The 20,937-nt window shown below is 45.2% G+C and overlaps 1 protein-coding gene across 3 annotated transcripts in view; it reads left to right on the plus strand.

Moving 5' to 3' along the window:
• SRFBP1 (serum response factor binding protein 1) overlaps nt 1-20,937 on the plus strand; it is a 264,044-nt gene that overhangs the window by 193,856 nt on the left and 49,251 nt on the right. For all 3 annotated transcript variants that reach the window (XM_086961071.1, XM_086961072.1, XM_086961073.1), the window contains 2 exons: nt 415-496; nt 18,358-19,498. In XM_086961071.1, the coding sequence (XP_086817197.1) occupies nt 415-496; nt 18,358-19,498 (1,223 nt within the window). The remainder of the gene's footprint in view (nt 1-414; nt 497-18,357; nt 19,499-20,937) is intronic.

Consider the following 20,937-nt stretch of genomic DNA (forward strand, 5'->3'; position numbering starts at 1 on the left):
TACCCTGTGCGGCTCATCTGTGCGGTACACTTTTCATGCTTTCAGAATAAACAAGCATTGGCAGAGCCAATGGGTCTCACCTTTGGGACCTTATAAGTATTTAGGTATGCAGCACAATATCCTTGGTGCAACAACATCAACTGTTGCATGGCTAAACACCAATAAGGTCTCAAAGGCGAGACCTATTGGCTATGCCAATGCTTGTTTTTATTTCTGTGAACATGATGGAGAATGTCAATCTCTTCTCAAATGGTCACTAAAAACCGCATTGTATATGTATTCAAACTCAATCCGAACTTCCAGTTCTGCTTATTTAGTTAGTAAAAGATTAAACGTTTGCTAAATTATATGATTATTAATTTTCTCTTGGTTGCATATCTCCGTTGTTCATAATTTTTTTGTTTTTCATTGCAGCCAGGTAGTACTGCTGAGGAGCGTGCAATTGCCAGACTGGGAACACATCCACAGTTTAAGAAAAAAATTGATGATATTAAAGGTAAAGTAGTTGATGCGATGTACAGGATAAAACAAATTACATATCTTCTCCCACAAAACCCTCTATATTGTTCACACCATCACATTTCATTATTCACAATGATGAGCACGAAATGGTTCAGCCATCCCATCCTCCCTTTTTCATTTGATGTTTGCTTCTTTTCACTCCTTCTTTCCGTTATCAACTAATCCACCACCATTCCTTCTAGATCTTTCTCTCTATCCAATCTATAGACTTGTTCATGTGTTTTTCCACTAAATTATCTATATATCTATATCTATATAGATATAGATACATCGAAATTTACAGATATCGAGATTTGGGAATTCTGCCAGCTGATTGGCTGAGGCATTACGAGCTCAAGATTGCTGCTTATTGGTTGCGAGCTGTCACAACTAGGAAGTGTTGGCTGCCATTTTGTGATTCAGTTGAAGCGAGTAAGGGGAGAAAAGGTCTACCGGTCTGAAAGTGCGGTGTTGCTCAGAGTGATATGGTGCTGAGATGATATGATGCTACACTCTGGTATGAAACCGACTGCCTAAACCGCAAGCTCATTGCTGTGAAGTGATGTGGTCTGGTCTTTGTAGCATACGTGTGGAAGTAGTGTTAGTAGGTGTTTACACCATACAGGGAGTGGGAAGCGAACTACTGACCGCTATCTTGCGTTTACACTATACCGGAAGCGGGAAGCAAAGTACTCACGCCTTATCGGTCTGAAGACTCTGGGATAAAACCCAGCTGATTACTGTAAAGTGATGGGCTCTGGGCACTGTAGGATACTAGCCACTGTAGTATAACTGTGTAAGTAGTGTTAGAATGCGTTTATAGTATATAGGGAGTGGGTAGCAAACTACTTTCTCCTACTGGTCTAACACTGAGATTAACCTGAGAGCCTAAATTGTGAGCTCATTGCTGTAAAGTGATGTACTCTGGGCTCTGTAGTATACCTGTGGAAGTAGTGATAGTTTGCTTTTATATAATACAGGGAGTGGGAAGCGAACTACTCGCCCCTACCGGTCTCCTGGATGAAACCATGAGCTCATTGCTGTAAAGTCATGTGCTCTGTGTAGCATTCCAATGTAAGTCATAGTAGAATGTTAGTATGTAATTCTACTAGAATGTAAGTATGTAAATATGTTATCCGACCTCTGGTAGGATTTATATTTTTAGAATTTGTGCTTCCTCTGCCTCTTCACTACTCTCTGGTCGCTGTACTACACGTGTGTAAGTAGTGTTAGTATGCGTTTATACTAACAAATGCATCATGGTCCTAGGGAGCGCGCCCTCCCATGCGCAGCTCATACTATGTCCCAGGGTGTGCATCCGCGGAACATTTATGTTTGCTATTAGAGGGTGGGAGCATGGCTTCCACCCTGTGATAGCAAATCCTTGTTTGACTAGTTCAAGCGATAGGAGGAAAACCTTGTATCGCTTTAATAGAGCGGATCCGGATGGTAAAAATGGAGGAAAAAAAAGAAGCGGGGTCTCACCCATCCATTTAAATGAGGCCCTGGTGGGTAACGTTCCGTGGCCAATCCTGTTATATTGTGAGGCCTCTGTAGGACTGGAGATCTTAATGTCACATGTAAATTAGACGCTGGGGGACACAGAGATGTTTTGCAGCCTAGGGGATCACCACCTTCCTGGGTATTGTTCCCTAATTGTTTGGGGGCTTAGAGGCCAACTGAAGTCTAGGGAGCGCCACCCTCCGGGGCTTTACTTAAATATGCAGGGTGGTCCTCGGCAGTCCCTGAAGCCTCGGTGGTCCTAGGCAGTGCCTTATTGGTTCTGTAATCATACGGGCAGTACTCATGGTGTTATAAAGTGATACACTCATAGAACCCTTGTAGTTGTAGAATTACCCAGGCTTCATTTGTGTAATAGTCTGTTGGTTTATATTTGGTAGGTGCACTGCAAAATTACAAATGTTTTCCCTCATAACCTCCTATAAACAGACGATTTTCACAATAAGTACAGACAAGTGTTGTCATAAAAAGAAGACGTGGAAACACTCACTTATTTATTGAAAAACAAATAACCTTTATTAAAACAACACAAATAATAATAATAATAATAATACAGCATTTTGTAAAGCGCGAACAGCTACCTCACGAGGAGGTTTCCCGGCGCTAGAAGAACACAGTTGACCTGGAGGTTGGAAGTGAGGGAGTTTAGCGAGGTTGAGTGAAGAGCCAAGTTTTTAGCAACTTCTTGAAGCAAGATTCAGAGGGGGCTTGCTGAATTGCTGGGGGCAGGGCGTTCCATAATGTTGCAACATTTGCCGAAAAAGTACGACCTCCTAGTCGAGCCCTTTTTGTTCGAGGGACAGCCAGTTGAACGCGGCAGTTGGAACGAAGCGCACAGGCTTGGGAGTATCTCGGGAGCCGGGTTTTCAAATACTCTGGACAGGTACCAAACAGAGATCTGAAGGCCAGCGTAAGTGCCTTAAATTTAATTCTGCTGGCAACTGGTAACCAGTGCAGTGATCGCAGATGCGGAGAGACTGACTGCTTGAAAGGGATTCGCAGCAGCAGTCTCGCAGCCGCATTTTGGACCCCCTGAAGTTTTTGGGTCAGGTATTTTGGTAGGCCCAGATAGAGTCCGTTGGCGTAGTCCAGCCTAGATGTAACTGTGGCATGGATTACAGTTTTCCGGCAGCTCTCCGGGAGGAGTCTCAGAATCTTACGGAGGTTCCTCAACTTACTTGGACAACAACCGGCTACTTGTTGAATATGTGAGGTAAAGGACAGGCTATCATCCCACCTTACTCCAAGATTTTTTGCTGTGCGGCTGGGTAAGGGGGCTTGGCCCATCTCTGTTGGCCACCAAAGTTCTGAGGGGGGAGGGGGGCCTTCTCCAAAGAAGATCACTTCAGTCTTATTGGCATTCAGTTTTAATTTGTTTGTGTTCATCCAACAGGCTATATCTTGGAGACAGCCCTTAAAGTTCGAGAAGGACTCCTGCGACACCTCTGAATACGGAAATACCAACTGGGTGTCATCGGCATACGAGATTGCCTTGACACCCCAGTTGGCAATCAGCGTAAAGAGAGGAGCGAGGTAGATGTTGAACAAGAGGGGGCTGAGTGCCGACCCTTGCAGGACTCCACAGCTGAGGACTTTGGGTGCTGAAGAGGCAGTCCCTAGTGCCACCTTCTGTGTTCTCTGGGACAGATACGAATGTAACCACCCCAGTGCTTTGTCACGGATACCTATCTCAGCCAGGAGCGTCAGGAGTCTGGCGTGGTCAACCGTGTCCAAGGCGGGCGACAGATCCAGGAGTACCAGCATCGCTGAGTCCCCTGCATCCATCGACCACCTTACTGACTCTGCCACCTCAATTAGTGCTGTCTCCGTGCTAAAGCCGGGACAAAAGCCTGATTGTGTCTCGTGAAGTATCTTGTTTGCTTCGATGAATTCACTCAGCTGGCGCTGTATTAATTTCTCAAACATTTTTCCGGGGGCAGCTAACAGCGAGATCGGGCGAAGATTGCTGAGGTCTTCTGGATCCCCATTGGGTTTTTTTTTAAGCGGGAGAAGGGTTGCATGTTTCCAGACGTTCAGAAATACCCCCATAGCGGTGGATGAGTTCCATATTAGTTGTACTGTGGGGGCCACAAAATCAGCTATGGTGCCCCATAGTTTGGCTGGGCATGGGTCGTCCGGAGAGCCGGATTTGCATCAGGTAAGTTCTTGTCTCACCGCACTAAGCGGTATAGTCTTAAATTGAGTTAAGGGTTTCATCCCTCACATCTTTAATCGCTTGGTCCGATTTCACCGTTTTTGTTTCTGGCCTAAAGGATTCATAAACTTTTTTAATTTTTTGGTCAAAGAACTCAGAAATGTTTTCGCATAAAGTAGGTGATGGGGGGGACCTCCCTCTCAATGCATTTGGGTTTAAAAAAGGACTGTACCACCTTAAAGATCTGTTTGCTTGACTGCTCTGCCTGTTGAATAGAGTCCGCATAAAATTGTTTTTTTGTTTTCCTAATAGCTTTCTGTAGTTTTTTGGATGCTTCCTTATATTTGGCTTTTTCTGCCAGCCCATAATTTGTTCTCCATAGTCTCTCCAGCTTTTTACAGGCTGCTTTCTCCGTTCTAAGGTCCAGAGAGAACCAGGGGGCAGAGGGGGAATCTCTCTTCGATAGAGCACGTGAGGCCGGTGCGATGGAAGAAACCATATTCCCGACCCAAATAAATGGAAACGCAAGTTTATTAGAACAAAATACAGTATAACATGAAATACGTGGGTGGGACTCCTCCGGAAGCAGCGCACAAAACCTGCAAGACAAAAATAAAACGCAAGTATGTGTGTCATGTGGAAGAGGAAAAGAATGGTAGTCCGAATGAAAGGAAGATAGTGAGAATGGGAGGGAGAGGGAGTGGGTGGAATGGAGAAGGGAAGGGAGAGTCAAAAGAACAGAGGGAGGCGGAGACAGAGCGTTGGCCTACTGCACCCAGCTCTCAGTGTTTACCTCCCGTCACCAGTTTGTCTAGGCCGCTGGGGTCCGTGAGAGAGTGTGGTGCAGCAAGTCCTTAAAATGAAACCTATGAATGAGGCAAGAGATTACAGCATTAGCTACTAGAACATCGCTTGCCTGAACCTGGTTGAGGCCTACAGTACGGTCCAGCAGTTCCTTAAAATGAGACTGACATGTGACTGAATGAGGTAAGAGATCACATCATTACGCACAGAAACATCGCTTGTTCGTACCTGCGCACTCAGGCTGATGCACTCCACCCCTCCCACAGCACTGTGTTCAACACGTGTCTTTAGGGCAGCGTTGCCCGCTGGCTCAGGCTTACAGTATGGTCCAGCAGGTCTTTAAAATGAGACAGAAATGTGACTGAATGAAGTCAGAGATCACATTATTACACAGGGAAACTTTGCTTGTTCACACCTGCGTACTCAGGATTGATGCAGCCCACCCCTCCTGCAGCACCACGCTCAATTGGAGCCGCTGTGCACCCAGGCCCCACTGCTCACCTGCTGTCATTGTTGTGTGTGCAAATACTACAGGCAGCAGTGTTCACAATTCAGTTGGTGTTGATTGCAGGATGTGTACACCTCATGGATCCCTTTTGAAACACGACGGGCAGTAGGGTTCACAATTTAGAGCCAGTGTTGATTGCCAGGATGGTGTACACCACATGGATTCCTTTTTTTTTATTGCGCATTGTGATATGCGAGGTGTATGCGGCCATATCACCTGCGGCAGTGTGGAAGAACTGGAACATGTGGCGTTGTCGTGATTCTATTTATATGTACGCAAAGTGGGCTGGGCTTGTGTACACCAAACCAGCGTAGGGGTGTAAATAATTGTTCTGGGGATCTGGGCGTTGTTCAGTACCTGCCTGGCCAGGAAGTGTACTTATGTTTTTTTTTTTTGTTGCAGTTTTGACGTCACAGAATGCACAATTTATATTAATCCAGCATGTATCGGGAGGGCGGCAACTGTCGCTAATTAGATGCTGTTCGAAAAGATTGAATGGCGAACATCACATGTCGTTTTCAAGGTTGTGGATATGCACAGACACGCATGTCAATGGTGTGCGGTATTAATGAAAATGTTGCTATCGCGAAGCGTACACATGTGAATGTGCTCGGATGGAAGGAGGATCAGCAGTGAGGCTATGTCAAACACAGTGATAACGCTTATTACAGTGAAGCAATGTGTGTCAAACGTGAATCTGAAAGTCGCACATATAACACACTACTATATTGGTAAAGCCTGACCACAGAGCGTACAGCAATACAAATCTACACATTACTGTTTACTGTTTGTCACATGTGATCTAGGATGTGCACTCTGCCCGTGGCTGATGATACTTCTTAGAGCCACCAACACCCAGGCTGAAAGGCAGCACAATAATACACACACACACACACACACACACTCACTCACTCACTCACTCACTCACTCACTCACTCACACACTCACACACTCACACACTCTCTCTCTCTCTCTCTCTCATAAAACGCATTTGTTTTTTGATGAACGTTTGAAATGCATGGCCATCTCACGTGAAAGGCTAATATACAGACCATGAACATTGATCAAGATGATCGTTGCATGTTGTTTGCAGTAAAAAACTTTTCAAAAAAGCTCTCTAAGCAGAAGAGGTGTCCTCAAACGCTGTAGAGAGAATGACTAAAATGGGTCTGGTCGTCCAACTGATACAATGGGAAATGTTAGGAAGCAATCAAATGCTTTTTTTTACGGTCACATGGCAATTGCGTGCAAGGAGACCGCATCCAACGCGATTTTGAGAACATATATTTATCATAATATAAAGTTATTACAGTTTGAAATATATACATGTTTAAAATATTTTAGATTATCGCTTGCTCTCATATACTGTTTAAAGTTATTTAGATATACCTTTGAGACAAAAAAAAAAAGAGGGAATGCCGTACCCGGAGCGACACCATACGTCTGTGACGTAACACAGAGCCTGGCGGCATGCACTTGTCGCATATGCATTGCGCACCGTAACACGTGGCTTGGTACTGCATACCCGTCGGATACCAAAAAGGATCCCTGGAAGGTTGGGGCGCACACCTTCAGGGGCTATCCGTCAAGGGCAAGTGGACCCAGTCTCAACGTTCCTGGCACATCAACAGACTGGAACTAATGCCCATTTTTCTTGAGCTAAAGTCCTTCCACATTCTGCTTCAGGGAGAATCAGTGCTCATTCAAACCGACAATACCACCAGTATGCAAACAACAGGGCGGCACCAAGTCACCCCTCCTCTCTCAGCTGGCACGGAGCATCTGGGATTGGGCACTCCGTCACCACATTACCCTTACAGCGGTTCACCTCCAAGGTATCTCCAACATCCTGGCGGATTCCTTCAGCAGGTCCGCGTCCTCGACCCACGTGTGGGAGTTGCATCGGCCGACTCTAGACTTCATATTTCGGCTGTGGGGTCGCCCGAACCTGGATCTTTCCGCAAGCCCTGTGAACCAGAAATGCCCGTCTTATGCATGCTGGCTTCCCCACCGCGAGTCGTGCGTGATTGCCCTTTTTTTTTTTTTTTTTTTTGTAACTCTTATTATTGAAATTAAAAAAATAAAAAATAAAAAAAAGGCAAATACACAATACAGTTGGATATCAGTCCAGACGAGGGGGAGGAGTAGAATACCATTACAGTAGGATGCTCAAGTCAAATTAGGGGACGGGAGCAGGGGAGAAACAAATACAAAATCAATTACTTCATATAGTTACAAGGAATGGCAGGTTAGGGGGAAAGTGGAACTTCAGGGACCTCCGCGAGGGGAGGAGTGCAAATGTCTCCACGGTAAGTATTCCTGTGGCCCTACACCTTTCCCCATTTTCTGGGTCTTCCCCGTGATATATAGACTGTTTTCTCCCTGAACATGCACCAGTCCATATGTTCTATCCAAGCCTCAATCGTGGGATACCTGGGAGAGCCCCACAGCTGCGCTATATCTCTCTTTGCTACCATATTTCCTAGGGTTGCCCATTGTGTCTGTGGGACATTATAGTCATTTGGTTCCCAAATATTGAGGAGACAACGTCTGGCCTCGGGCAACAAATCAACACCGGTGGCCTCCCTCATCTTATTGTGTATATCCATCCAAAAAGCGGCTATTACTGGGCACTCCCAGATTATACGTAGGAACGTCCCCAGCTGCCCACAACCTCGTTTACAAAGACCATCTTTTGAGTAACCCATTTTAACCAAGCGTGGGCCAGTTACATAGACTCTATGCAAAATCTTCAGTTGTACAAATCGGAAACGGGCCGGAATCGCGACCTCCTTGGGAGAAGAGATAGCTGATTGCCAATCTTCGTCGTCTAACTCTAGACCGTCTCGGGTCCACAGCTCCCGGAGGGATACCAACAAGTCAGTCCTACCATTAATTGGCTTTTTAAAAATCAAGGAAATCGTACTATCTGGCACATGGTCATCCAATATTCTATCCTCCAGGGGAGAAGACTCTGGGATGTTGGCGTTATCAGGGAAAAGCGAAGTCAAGGCATGATGATCCTGTGCGTATCGAAAATATTCCCTGTCACTCAGGCCGTACTCCGTCTTCAATTCCTCAAAAGTCTTAAACTTGCCTTTTACCCAGAGGTTACCTACAGTACTAATACTAATCATGTCCCATTTTTCGAATCCCTTCGTTTTCCACAGGTTACCTAGCTTCTCGGAGGCAAAAAGTGGGGTAGCACGGGTCAGTCAATCTCTCCACCCCATTGCGTCATTAGCACTGTGCCAGGCCCGAACAGCGATCTTTGTGGGCCCGGAAAGTTTCCTTCTACCCAAACTAGAATAAAGCCCTCTATAATAATCACCCCCCGGCAATTCCCACTTATCTAAAGCAAACGCTGGGTTTATTCCAAGGTCGTACATACCGTGGTTGATTGCCCCCAGATGGGACGCCCAATAGTACCGCTTAATATCAGGGAGAGCGATGCCACCGTCGTACCACGGAGCGTCAACTTGGCGAGGGAGATACGCGAACGCCCATCCCAGATTAACTTTCTCTGAACACCCTCGATGGTACGAAAATAACTTGCAGGAATAACATCAAAAGTGTTCTGGGGGGGGCATACAAAAATCTTGGTAGCGACATAATCTTAAAAAGCGCAGCACGGCCAAACGGCGAGAGCGGCAGCTTACGCCAGCGCTCTACGTCCGACTTCAATCGGGTTAACGGTGGGAGCAAATTTTGCTCATATCGAGAAGCCAGATTTAACGAAACGTAGACCCCGAGGTACTTAAAACCTGTCTGTACGACCTGGATGGGGCAACCACGCGGCAGCTGGGAGGCGCCTCCCGATAGGACATATAAGCAAGACTTAGTCCAATTAATAACCAGACCTGAGTTCTTCCCGAAGAAGGAGAGGACATCGAACAAAACAATCAAAGACTTTCGGGGGGAAGTCAGGTACAACAATATGTCGTCCGCGTAGAGTGAAATACGGTCCTCAAGGTCAGGGGCCCACTGGATACCCTTCGACGGTTCCCATCTAATCCATGCCGCAAGAGGCTCAAGAGCCGGGGCAAACAAGAGCGGAGATAATGGACAACCTTGTCTCGTGCCTCTACCGAGAACGAAGGGCTCCGAGACCCTACCATTCTCCACCACTTGCGCCAACGGTTCCTCATATAGGAGCTTGACCCAGCCTATGAAGCCAGGGCCAAACCCAAACTTGGCAAGTACAGCCCACAAATATGGCCACTCCACCGTGTCAAAAGCCATTGTGGCATCTAGGGAGGCCAAGATGGCCGGTTCAAGCAACAACGAAGCCCTCGAGAGAACACTGTGCAGCCGTCGCAGGTTCAGGGCCGTATTCCGATGCGGAATGAAACCGGATTGGTCCGGGTGAATCAAGTCACCAATTACCTTTATCGCTCGGTTGGCCAGTATTTTAGCAAGGATCTTGGTTCCGCGTTAAGGAGCCATATAGGTCTATAAGAGGCACATCGGTCTCTTGGTTTCCCTTCCTTGTGTATCATCACGATGGTCGGGAGACTCTGATCACGAGGGAGGGAGCCACCCTCTCGCGATTCCAGGAACATGTTGCAGAGATATGGAGCGATCCTATCGGGCGCAGTTTATAAAGTTCAATCGGCAGACCATTAGGTCCCATCACTTTACCTGAACGGATAGAACGAATAGCAAGAGCTACCTCATCCGCTGTTATTGCGCATCTAGCAACTCTCTATCTGAATCAGATAAGCTGGGCAATGAGATGTCGCGTAGCAATAAATGGGAATCTTCTTCCGGCCTATCAGATACGGGCGAATACACTTCTCGGAAGTGTTCTGCGAAACTCCGAACAATCTCCACGGGTTCAGTCACAAGCATACCGCTTAACGTCTCTATCACAGGAACCACGCGACTGGCCCTCTCTTTCTTATCTAACTATGCAATCAGTTTGCCAGCTTTATCCCTAACATCGTACAGTCAACCTTGTTGTTCCCTGCTCATAACTTTTGTGGCATCTGTAACCAGCGCCCTATAGTCTAGCTGCTCAAGACGCATGACGTTGTATCTTCTCACGGGTGACACCCGATTCCAATTCACTCTCCAGTGCGGAGATCTCTGCCTCAAGCCTGACCCCCTCCTCGCGGCTACTCTTCTTCGATCCAGCAATCAAAGATAACGCCTGACCTCGGATGACCGTCTTAAAGGCCTCCCAGAGCGACACTGCAGAAGTGACCGAACCCAAATTTTCAATAAAATACTGGTCAAGTGACTTTATCAACTCTGAACGGGTCTTAGGGTTACGAAGATACCACATATTAATAGGAGCCACTCGCCCCTCCGACCCGTCTATCTCAATCCACAATGGAGAGTGGTCAGATATTTCTCGCGCCAGGTGTCTTACTTCATTAATGGAGGAAGCATGTGCTGCCGGAACTAAAAGGTAGTCAATCCTGGAAAGGCTACCAAGTGCACCTGGGTGGAAAGTGTATTGACTCTGAGCTTGGTGTAACAATCATCAACAGTCCATAATCCCAATGTGTCAATAAACCCACTAAGCCAATTCTATGACCCCTCAAGGTCCCTGGGTGGGTGACGATCCTCCCTGCCAGAGACGACTGAGTTGAAATCCCCACCCACGACCAGAATGCCCTCGGGAAATCCCAAAACTAAACGCCCCAGGTCAGCAAAAGTTGTCGACTGTAGTCCCGGGGGGACGTAAACTGAGACCAGGGATATTGTTTTACCCTCCCATCGTCCAGTGAGGGCTGCATAACGCCCCCTATCATCTAACTGTGTTACGTCTATTTCTAAGGGGAGGGACTTCCTAACTAAAATACCCACTCCTCGGGAGCCAGAGGTGAACCCCGCATGGGCGACCATATGATATCCCCTCCGGTTCATGGCACGACAGGTGTTACCGATCAAATGCGTTTCTTGTAATAATACAACATCGGGAGATAGCCTTTTCAACAATTGTAAAACAACCCCTCTTTTTATCTTATCCCCCAACCCATTCAAATTCCAGCTCCGTAGTCTCAATCCCCTACCCCCCATCCAAAGCGCTGTGGCAAATCCACCCCCCTCTGAAACCAACACCCACATCAGATAATAAAAGAATACGTTGCCTTGTAGTGAACTCAAACATACCCACTGAAACAACCCCCAACCATCATAAACCCGTTACAACTCCCACCACCCTGCACCCCTGTGGTAGTTCAAATAAACACCCCAACTTGCAGTGTGCCTGTCGCCCTTATATCAAACAAGTCTACCAAAAGAAAACCCCCTAGGAGGAAGACAGTCAACCCATCTCCCCGCCACTCCCAGACATGACACATTAAATCCTATATCTAATGTTCTCGAACCATTGCAGTGTCTTCAGTAAAGTTCAGTAGCCGGATACCATGTTCCTATTCCTGCTCCATCGGGCCGCCCTCCGCTCCTCCAGAATGTTCCTCCCGATCGCGTTGATGTGGTAGAGTGTCGAGCCTTTCTCCCGCATTTTCTGGTCGGTCAAAGAAATATGTACGATCCTTGTATTCCACCCGCAGTCTAGCCGGAAATAACATTGCATATTTCAGTTTCATGTCTCCCAACCGTCGTCGTGATTGCCCTTTTGATGGACTGGTGCAATCTATTTGCCTACGCTTTTCCGCCGGTCCTGCTGGTTCCTCGAGTGTTGTGGAAAATGCAGAGACAACCCTGCCACATTCTCCTGATCGCTCCCAGATGGCCTCGACAAGCGTGGTTCTCAGAACTGCTGCTCCTATCACAGTGCGAGCCCATCCTCCTTCGTCCTCCGGCTGATCTCCTCACAATGGACAAGGGTCAGATCTGCCATCCGGATCCTCCTCTCTCAAATTATCGGCCTGGAACCTGAACACTTGGAATTTGCCCACTTGAATATTTTGCCGGCATGTAGAGACGTTCTTGCCAGTGCGAGAGCTCCGTCCACAGTAAAGACTCACAAGCTAAAGTAGAAAAGGTTCTGTCACTGGTGTGCATCTACCAACATCCACCCGGTGCACTCTTCTCCTGCTCAGCTTCTGCCTTTCTTTCTGCAGTTGGCACAATCGGGACTTTCCCACTCCACTTTGAAGGTCTTCCTAGCGGCAATATCTTGTTTTCGGCAAGACGGGTCTTCCTCTGTCTACTCTTCCAGAGTCATTCGGCAGTTTTTCAAGGGGCTGTTCAGGATGTCCTCCTACCTGGCATCTCAATGTTGCTTTGGCGCAACTGATGAAGGCGCCTTTTGAGCCCATCCACAAAGCGGATTTGAAATGTTTGACCTGAAAGGTTTCCCTCCTTCTCGCCCTGACCTCCTCACATCACGTGAGTGATATCCACGCCTTCACCATTCAGCCTCCTTTCCTTCAATTCAAATCGGACTGTGTTGTACTTCGCACCAACCCAGCATTCATGCCTAAGGTGCCAACTGATTTTCACCTCAATGAAACAGTGTTCTTAAAAACTTTCTTTGCTAATCCCCGATCTCCGGCGGAGCGAAGCTTACATTTATTGGATATAAAAAGACTCCTTAAATTCTACATCGACAGAACAGCATCCTTTCGTAGATCTGATCAACTGTTTGTTGCTTAAGGACGCATGCACAAGGGACGCTCTGTTACCAAGCCAACTATTGCATGTTGGATTTCCTCAGCAAGCTCATTTTGTCATCAGAAGGCCGGCAAGCCTCTTCAATCTACAGTAAGAGCTCATTTCACCAGGGCAATTTCATCCTATACTGCCCTGTTTGCTGGTGTGCCGATTCACCAAATATGTTGTGCAGCTACATAGTCCAGCAGGCACACCTTCCAGAAGCACTACTGCCTAGAGACGATCAACGAAGCTGATACAGCAGTGGGCCAAGCGTTGCTTCGCAATCTTTTTAAATAAGGTGAGCCTCTTTCTTTCCCTCCTCCTGTATGGGTTGTTATCTGTCTAGCAGTCTTATGTTATATCATTGCATTTTATGCCACTGCACTGCTGTTTTTTCTTGCGGCTAGCTGTTACTGCTCACTATTCTATTCAAGCATGTGAATCTATGAAAGACACCCCAATACTGGAGAAGAACAATTGTTACTTACCTGTAAACGGTGGTTCTCCAGTATTGGTATCTTTCATAGATTCACATGAGAAAGGCCCACCCACCTCCCCTCAGAGGCTCTCTCTCTCTTCTCCGCCTAGACTCTTTTGTCACTCTTATGCTACAAATATCTGAGGGCCTGAGCCTCTGGGGAGAAGGTTCTACAGGGTGATTGCGCCTGATTGGCTGTAGTTTGGACTATCATAACGACATGGATATGCTATTGAAGTGCCTTTTTCTTTTAATGTAGTTCTATATGTTAATGCTAACCTACGGTACTTATGAGTATTTAGGGTTTTAGAATGTATGTAATTATGTTTTATATACATATATGATATTTGTTTTATTGCTATTTTATTTACCGTGGGGCTCCCACTTCGACGACGGGGAATATTCAAGCATGTGAATCTATGAAAGACACCAATACTGGAGAACCACCGTTTACAGGTAATTAACAATTGTTCTTATTTGGCACGATACACTGATATTTGATATCTTGGTTTACATTCTCATAGGAACAGACGTGTCAGGTGGGTTCAGAATGATGGTGTCATAACTGCATCCACTTGTGAGCATGCGCTGCTCTGCGAGACATTTAGTCAGTAGCTTTAGGAAATGCTTCCAAAGGCTGTTGCCGGCCACCGGCTTCCGGTTATGCCCACAAGCATGCGTGCCTCGATCCGCCTCTGCAATCAACGCTGCTGCACGCGCATCCCTCTTGTGCTGAGCACAGAGCGCGTCATCGCGATCACTTTCGATTTCACTGCGATCGCCATGACAGGAAGTGTGTGTTGGGGTCGAGGGATGGACATGGGTCACAGGAGGCACAGCTGCTGCTCTCGTTCACAGCAGCTCATCCCTCACCTAGCCAGACTATTTCCTGTTTCTTTTGCAGGTCTGCACACATGCTGTCTCCTCCTGTACATGGTATTAAATGTTATTTTAAATTGTCGCACTTTATTGGCGCAGTTAGAACAAGTTATCCCTTAAACTGAGTGTTCAACAGATGTATTTTTGGTAAGATTTTATTATTATTATTATGTTAACAGTGACAACTGAAAATATGTTGTTCCTTCAAAAACACATGATATGCAGATATAATTGTGGGAACACAATGTCATCTGGTACAATGAAGGCAGGGAACAGAGAAAAGAGCACAGCACGCCTTGAGCTAAAGAATAATGAATGAGTGGTGATATTGCTGGAGTAGTATTTACGATCAAGTGTAGCATTAAATGTGTTAGCCGTTTCACCCCTCTCCTAAACCATATTCACACTACAACCGGTTTAAGTTTAAGTAAGGTAGTGTCAACTGATTACGTCATCTGTATCGGCATTTGATCGCATCTGTCGGAAAAGGAAATTTGGTAAGTTTACAGGTGGAAGGGAAAATATTGTTGCCTTTACCTCTTCGGAAGAAAACCGATTTACTTGTGTAAGTGGCAAGGAAGTACTTTGCTAATGTTGTGCTTGGGTGTTTGTAATGGGGTCACCCAAGAGCAGACTCTTTCTTTTTAGGTATTATTTTATCAACACGTCAGCCCTTCTATCATGGGTACAAAAGCAAGTGGGCGTGTCACTCCAGCTGCTATGAACTACAGTGAAAAACAACACTAAAACGTAGATATGCAACTCTGGTATGTAGGTGGTATTGATACAGATTGAGCCGATACAGCAGGACGTTGTACAGGGTCAAAGAAGATCATGTGTTATACGATGATTAGCAGTTTTTTTTTTAAAGGGGCACATCTTCAGTTCTGCATTGCAACAGGGCTGGTGCAGTCCTAATGGATAAGGAGTACAGTCCTGATGGGTATGGGGTTGTCATTCCAGATCTTGGGTGAACAGATGAAGATATACTGCTGCCTTTTAATTTTTTTGTACTTCTTCGACTCCAGTGTGAAGGTGGTTTGGCTGCAGGTGTGCCAAGAGTCACTGGAGATGGTGACCGTGTCTGCCTCAGAGGCAGTTTGTGATGCTTTATAGACGAGCCATCTGGTTCTAAAGATGGAGCAATCTGGCCAAGGCAGCCAGAGCAGTTCCATCAAGGTGGAGGTGATGTGTGTGCAGCGGCTCAGCCCAGCACCATGCGACTCTGGGCAATAGCTTGCTTAATCTTCGAGATGGCCCTCAGCGTCTTGAGACCCCTAGGGGTGATACGTTTGCGTTTTACAAATACCGGGTTATTATAAGGTTATAGTGTTAGTTGGGTGTTTGAATACATCTGAGTTCAGGTTGTTGAACCAGTACTTCCACACTATTTGCCACCTTGAATTAAATATATTCAGTGCAAACTAGCTTGGAAAATTTCACAAGTCCTCATTAATAGAGACAAATGCTCAAATTACACAAGGAAAGGCACGTTCAATACACCCTAGCCTATCAGCATGAACCAGCCACATAGAATGGAGTCTGACACTGCCATCAAATAAAATGAGAAAGTCCAGTGTGCCGATTTCCACCAGTTGTCTGAAGAGTGAACTAGAACACTAGCGCGGCTATACTTGCTAGGTAGAAAACTAGAGTGCCAATGAATGCCACTTAAAGATAAAAAAAAGCATTAACAAAGCCACCAGGCCGGCCTTGACACACAAGCAACTTCAATTACAAACATATTAAAAAAGAAAAGGCAACCATATAAAACAAGCATTGGCATAGCCAATAGGTTTTGCTTTTGGGACCTTATAATTATTTTTCTCACTTTTAATGGGCTTGTACGTCTTTGGCTAAGAAGGTAGTAGTGCTATCTATCTATGGTCTGATTTGACATCTTGTACGCCGAGGCAATGCATTATGGTCTAGAAAGGCTATATTGTTTCCTATGCACTAAGGTCTCTTTCTGATCCACTCAGCTGGTTTCTTAGAGATGGTAATTTGTTTGTAATGCTGTACACTTAACCCCGATTGAGCATGATTTGCTGATGTTGTTTTTTATCAACAGGGTTTTCCCCTGACGAAGGGACAGCCTGTCCCGAAATGCATTGGGCGAGGATTATGTTTATAAAATGATTGTTAATCATTGACACTGAATGTTTAACTGTCTATTGTATCCAAGTTTATATGTAAAGATTATGTTTTGGTTAAAAATGTATGAAAATATGTATGAAAATAAATATTGTTGAATAGCTATTTGTGTATGGTTTAGTTTAGAGTCAGTGCATGCTTGAGTCCAGGTTACTTCAAAACCTGGCCACAACATATGTTTTAACACATGCCAGGCAGACAGGCATTTGTCAAGCGTAGCACGCATATCAGTTCAAGCAAATGTACTCTGACCAAGTAGATTGTCGAACAGGTGTGCACAGTCTCCCCTTCTTAACCTCTCTCATTTATCCCATTGCACTGGTGCAGCCTAATAGAACTACAGACCCAAGTGCCTTAACAGTAGGATAAAAGGTGATATCACCTGTCAAAGATTTTCCTGGTGTTGCAGTGTATTTCGTATAAATGTCAGCAGGCAATAATATTAGCTTCTTTAATTGTAGAATAGTGCCTTCCCCATCTGGTGCCGACTTTGCCATTTTCCATCGAAAGACAAAGCCATTGATATTTTCAATTGATGTTACATAATCCGAATACAAACACTTTAAAGAATTCACTGCCACAAAATTAGAAGGGATAATAATTCCTCGCTTATGACAGTGGTTTGGGAGGCAATATGCGATAATAAACATAAGCAGGCACATGAATATTTCAAACTGGCGATAGATACATTCAATGCGGAACAACTATGGGCCTTACCTCTTTCACAGGTTGCTTTTAACAAAGTAATAAACGGGTGCAGCAAAAAATTGTCGTCTTTATGGGATAAAGCAGTATTGGCAAAGAGATCCCATGCATGGACATTTATTGCTTTGTATGGTATGCTAAAACCCCAGAGATATTTAGGAGACTCAAATCGCCAAAGGGCAAAGCTGAAGCTGATGAATCTCCGATTTGGAAATAGCCAATTTCTTGGAGACGCCCCTACATGGAAATTGATGAGTAGTGAGAGGGTGTGTCGTCTGTTATTATAAGAGGGAAGACATTTGTCATATCATCTGTAGCTGCCCTGCACTAATAGAGGAATGTAGGAAGCTGCTAAGGTCGGACTTCACTAGCCAAATTATACGAACATGCCGACAAGCAGTCCTAGCCAGTTTGCAAGGAGAAAGTTTGCAATTTACAGGTAGACTTCTGAAGTTTATAGAAGTAGTGGAGAAGAAATTGCTTAACTGTGGACAATGAGCATGGTTTTATTTATACTTGGTTTTATATATTGATGAAACGTTTCTTTTAATTATGTGGTCTTAATAATGTATGAAATGTAAGCATTGTATAATGTTGTTTTAATTGTAAGTTTTAGTAACTAAACAATACATTTGTTATTCATTCATTCATTCATTCACTGCCTCTAATGAACAAAACCACGAGCCCCTACATAAAATATATATCAATGTTTTAAAACTCAGGTCTTCAATGTAGCTCAATGTCTTTCATCCCAGTTTTGGAAAAAAAACAAAGCAGGTTACAAGATGTACAATGTACAAAAACAGTGATTTTTTTTCATCTGAGAAGAAGAAAAGATAGAAGATTTTAAGTCATAAGTTGTTCAGGGATTAAAGTATGGTTGCACATTGTCTTAGACTGTAGGTGGAGTCAAGAATAGGGATAAGAGCTAGAAGACGGATAAATTTAGTTGAATTCCCAGATATAAAAAGCATTAAGTTAAGTGCAGATTTAGGAGCTACACCATTTAAGTCTTTTTACAATTTGAAAATGTTTATCTTTCTACTAGTCAGTTACCTTTGTTTATTTTTATTTGTTTAGCTGCTGTTAAAGCTTTCAAAGAAGAACGACGCAATCCTGCAACAGCAGTTTATCCATCAGTAGATAGTGTTTCCGATAAAGATTTAAAACAGGTGCAAAGAGATGTAACGATCACAGAGCTGGTTGAAAACAAAGCTGCCAACAGCACAAAAGAAGATTCATTCCATGACAGAGAAGGGGAAAATACAAATACAAAAGAACTATCCTTGAATGCAGTAGAGAGAGAGACTGCAAGTATTGTGCCATCTCAGATTAAAGAACCAAATACACAAACTATTCCAAAAGAGAACATAAAGAGCGTTTCAAAAGACACTATGCCTATTTTTCCGAAACAATATTTGCCTACTTCTCCAAGACGGGAAGCATCTGCTCCTCAAAAACAAGATACACCTTCTTCTCCAAAGCAAGATATGCCTGCTGATCCAAAACGGGAAGCCCCTGCTGCTCTTAAACAGGACATGGCAACTGCCACAAAAGTGGGTATACCTGCATCTCCATCAAAGGGTTCATCTGCTTTAAGTGTCTCTGATGTTCCAAAACAGGACTTGCCTACTGACCTAAAAAAGGATGTTTCTGAAGAAACTACATCCGTTATTGCAGAAATAGGAGATAGGCCAACAGAAGGTGCATCTCTTGCCTCAATAGTGTGCATTTCTGATGCCACACAACGCAGCTTGCATTGTACTTCTAAAGTGGATGTATCAGTTAATCAAACAAAGAAGTTACCCTTTGCTCCAAAAGGGAAAAACGTAGAACTTCAAGTCAATGAAGAGACAGGAAAAGGACTGGACTGTGGATCTTCAGATATTGAAGAGTCTGATAAAGAAGACCGAGAATACTTTGATGACAGCACTGAAGAAAGATTTCATAAGCAATCGTCTGGACCTGATGACAATGATAGTGAGGATGACTTCTTTATTGGTAAAGTAAAACAAGCAAAGAAGAGGAAGGGGTGCAAGACTCCTACTACAAAGAGCAAGGCTGAGGAACACACCAAAACATCGGAAAAGGAGCCAACAACTACACCAGGGACGGCTGTGACTTCTGGGGCAAGCAAGCCAATTAATAAAGCCCAAAAACTAGAGTCAGTTTTTTGCCACTCTTTGGCTGAGTCAAAGCACAAATCCAAAATGATAAAAAGGTAAGCATGTTCCTTTATCCTAAATGTCAACGTTTCTGTAATAAATTAGTGTCATTTTATGATAGCATGTTTTTTATTTATTACTAAACTATTGAATGAAAACTAGGTTAAGAACTTCTTATAGCCTGAGAATTATTACATGTGATACTAATATGTTCTCACTATTTCTACCTGCTTATCCTTCAAGCAAGATTAACTAATAGTTTGTTAACCAGAGTATTGTGAATGCTTTGAGCACTATATTGTGGTTTCGATCAAACAATAATTGTTTTCTTTAACAAATTGTACTCCTGTATCTGCACTGCATAGTAAAACTCAGGTTGTCAAAAGAGTTGGATGATGATACATTCATAAACGCTAACACTTTACTCCAGATGATGTTTTAATGCACTAATGCCAAACCAATCGATTTCTAAAGAGAGGTGTTGCTAAAGGCGGCGGGTGAATGTGGTGCATTGACTTGGTCTTTTTAGCGTTGAACTCTTCACTTGTTTTAGATTTTTTTCAACCCCATTTGTACAACTATGAAACACTTACTAGTCTGATCATTTCCAGGTTTATTTTAGTGGCAATTGTTTGCTTTTTAAGGTATTCTGCAATCCAATTACAGCAAGATTTGGATTAGCTTAGACTCTATATCTGAGATAAAACAATTTCCTTACTACTCGGCCATTTCCGGTGAATTATCTTTGTATAGTTATATTTGTATTTAGATTTGGCCAAACAGCACATGAGCAGACCTGTCCGGTCTTAAGGATGTAGGTGTGGGGGGGGGCCTGGCTTTGCCGGCTGCAAGATGGCCGCACTTTGAGTGGGCTCTGCTGGCCAAGCGTCATAATCCGGTAAAATCCTGCAGACATCGAAACTCTATGGGCGCTACTTTGCTGTCATCCCCCCTCTGAGGGTGTCCGGCACCTACCTGGCCGGTCCCGGTGATCCTGTGTGCCCTCCTGGCAAAGCTACCCGCCTCGTGGGGTTGCCTTCGCCTCCATAGGGCCTGCTGCTGCCTGGTGGTGATCCTGCACCGAGGGCTGTGTCCGGACCATGAAGACTGACCCCATCCTCTCTGGTGAGTCGTGCCACTGCCCGGGGGTGTGCCTGCGGGGGTGGGGCCGCCTGATGCGCGGCCTGGTTGTGCGGTGCTGCGGCCCTGCGGGAGCCTGGTTGCTCCGTCTCGGCCCCGCACGGGCTGCGGAGCTGCCGGTGCCTGGCTGAGGGAGTGGTGGGCCCCCCTCGTTTCCTCCGCTGGTTGCTACCCTTGTGGTGGGCGGCGGCCTCGTCGTCCGGGGGCTTTGCAGCCTGCTTGCTTCCTCTGTTGGGGGGACCCGTCTGGGGCCTAGCTGCTGCCGACGACTCTCTGCTCCTGAGCCTGCTGCTGGAGCGGGTCGGACTGCTGCCTGCTGCTTGTCCGTGGGGGGGGTCCCGGAGTGCGATCTTGC

This window comes from Lissotriton vulgaris, chromosome 3_1 (genome assembly GCF_964263255.1).
Source record: "Lissotriton vulgaris chromosome 3_1, aLisVul1.2, whole genome shotgun sequence".
In the NCBI taxonomy this organism is placed as follows: Eukaryota; Metazoa; Chordata; class Amphibia; order Caudata; family Salamandridae; genus Lissotriton; species Lissotriton vulgaris.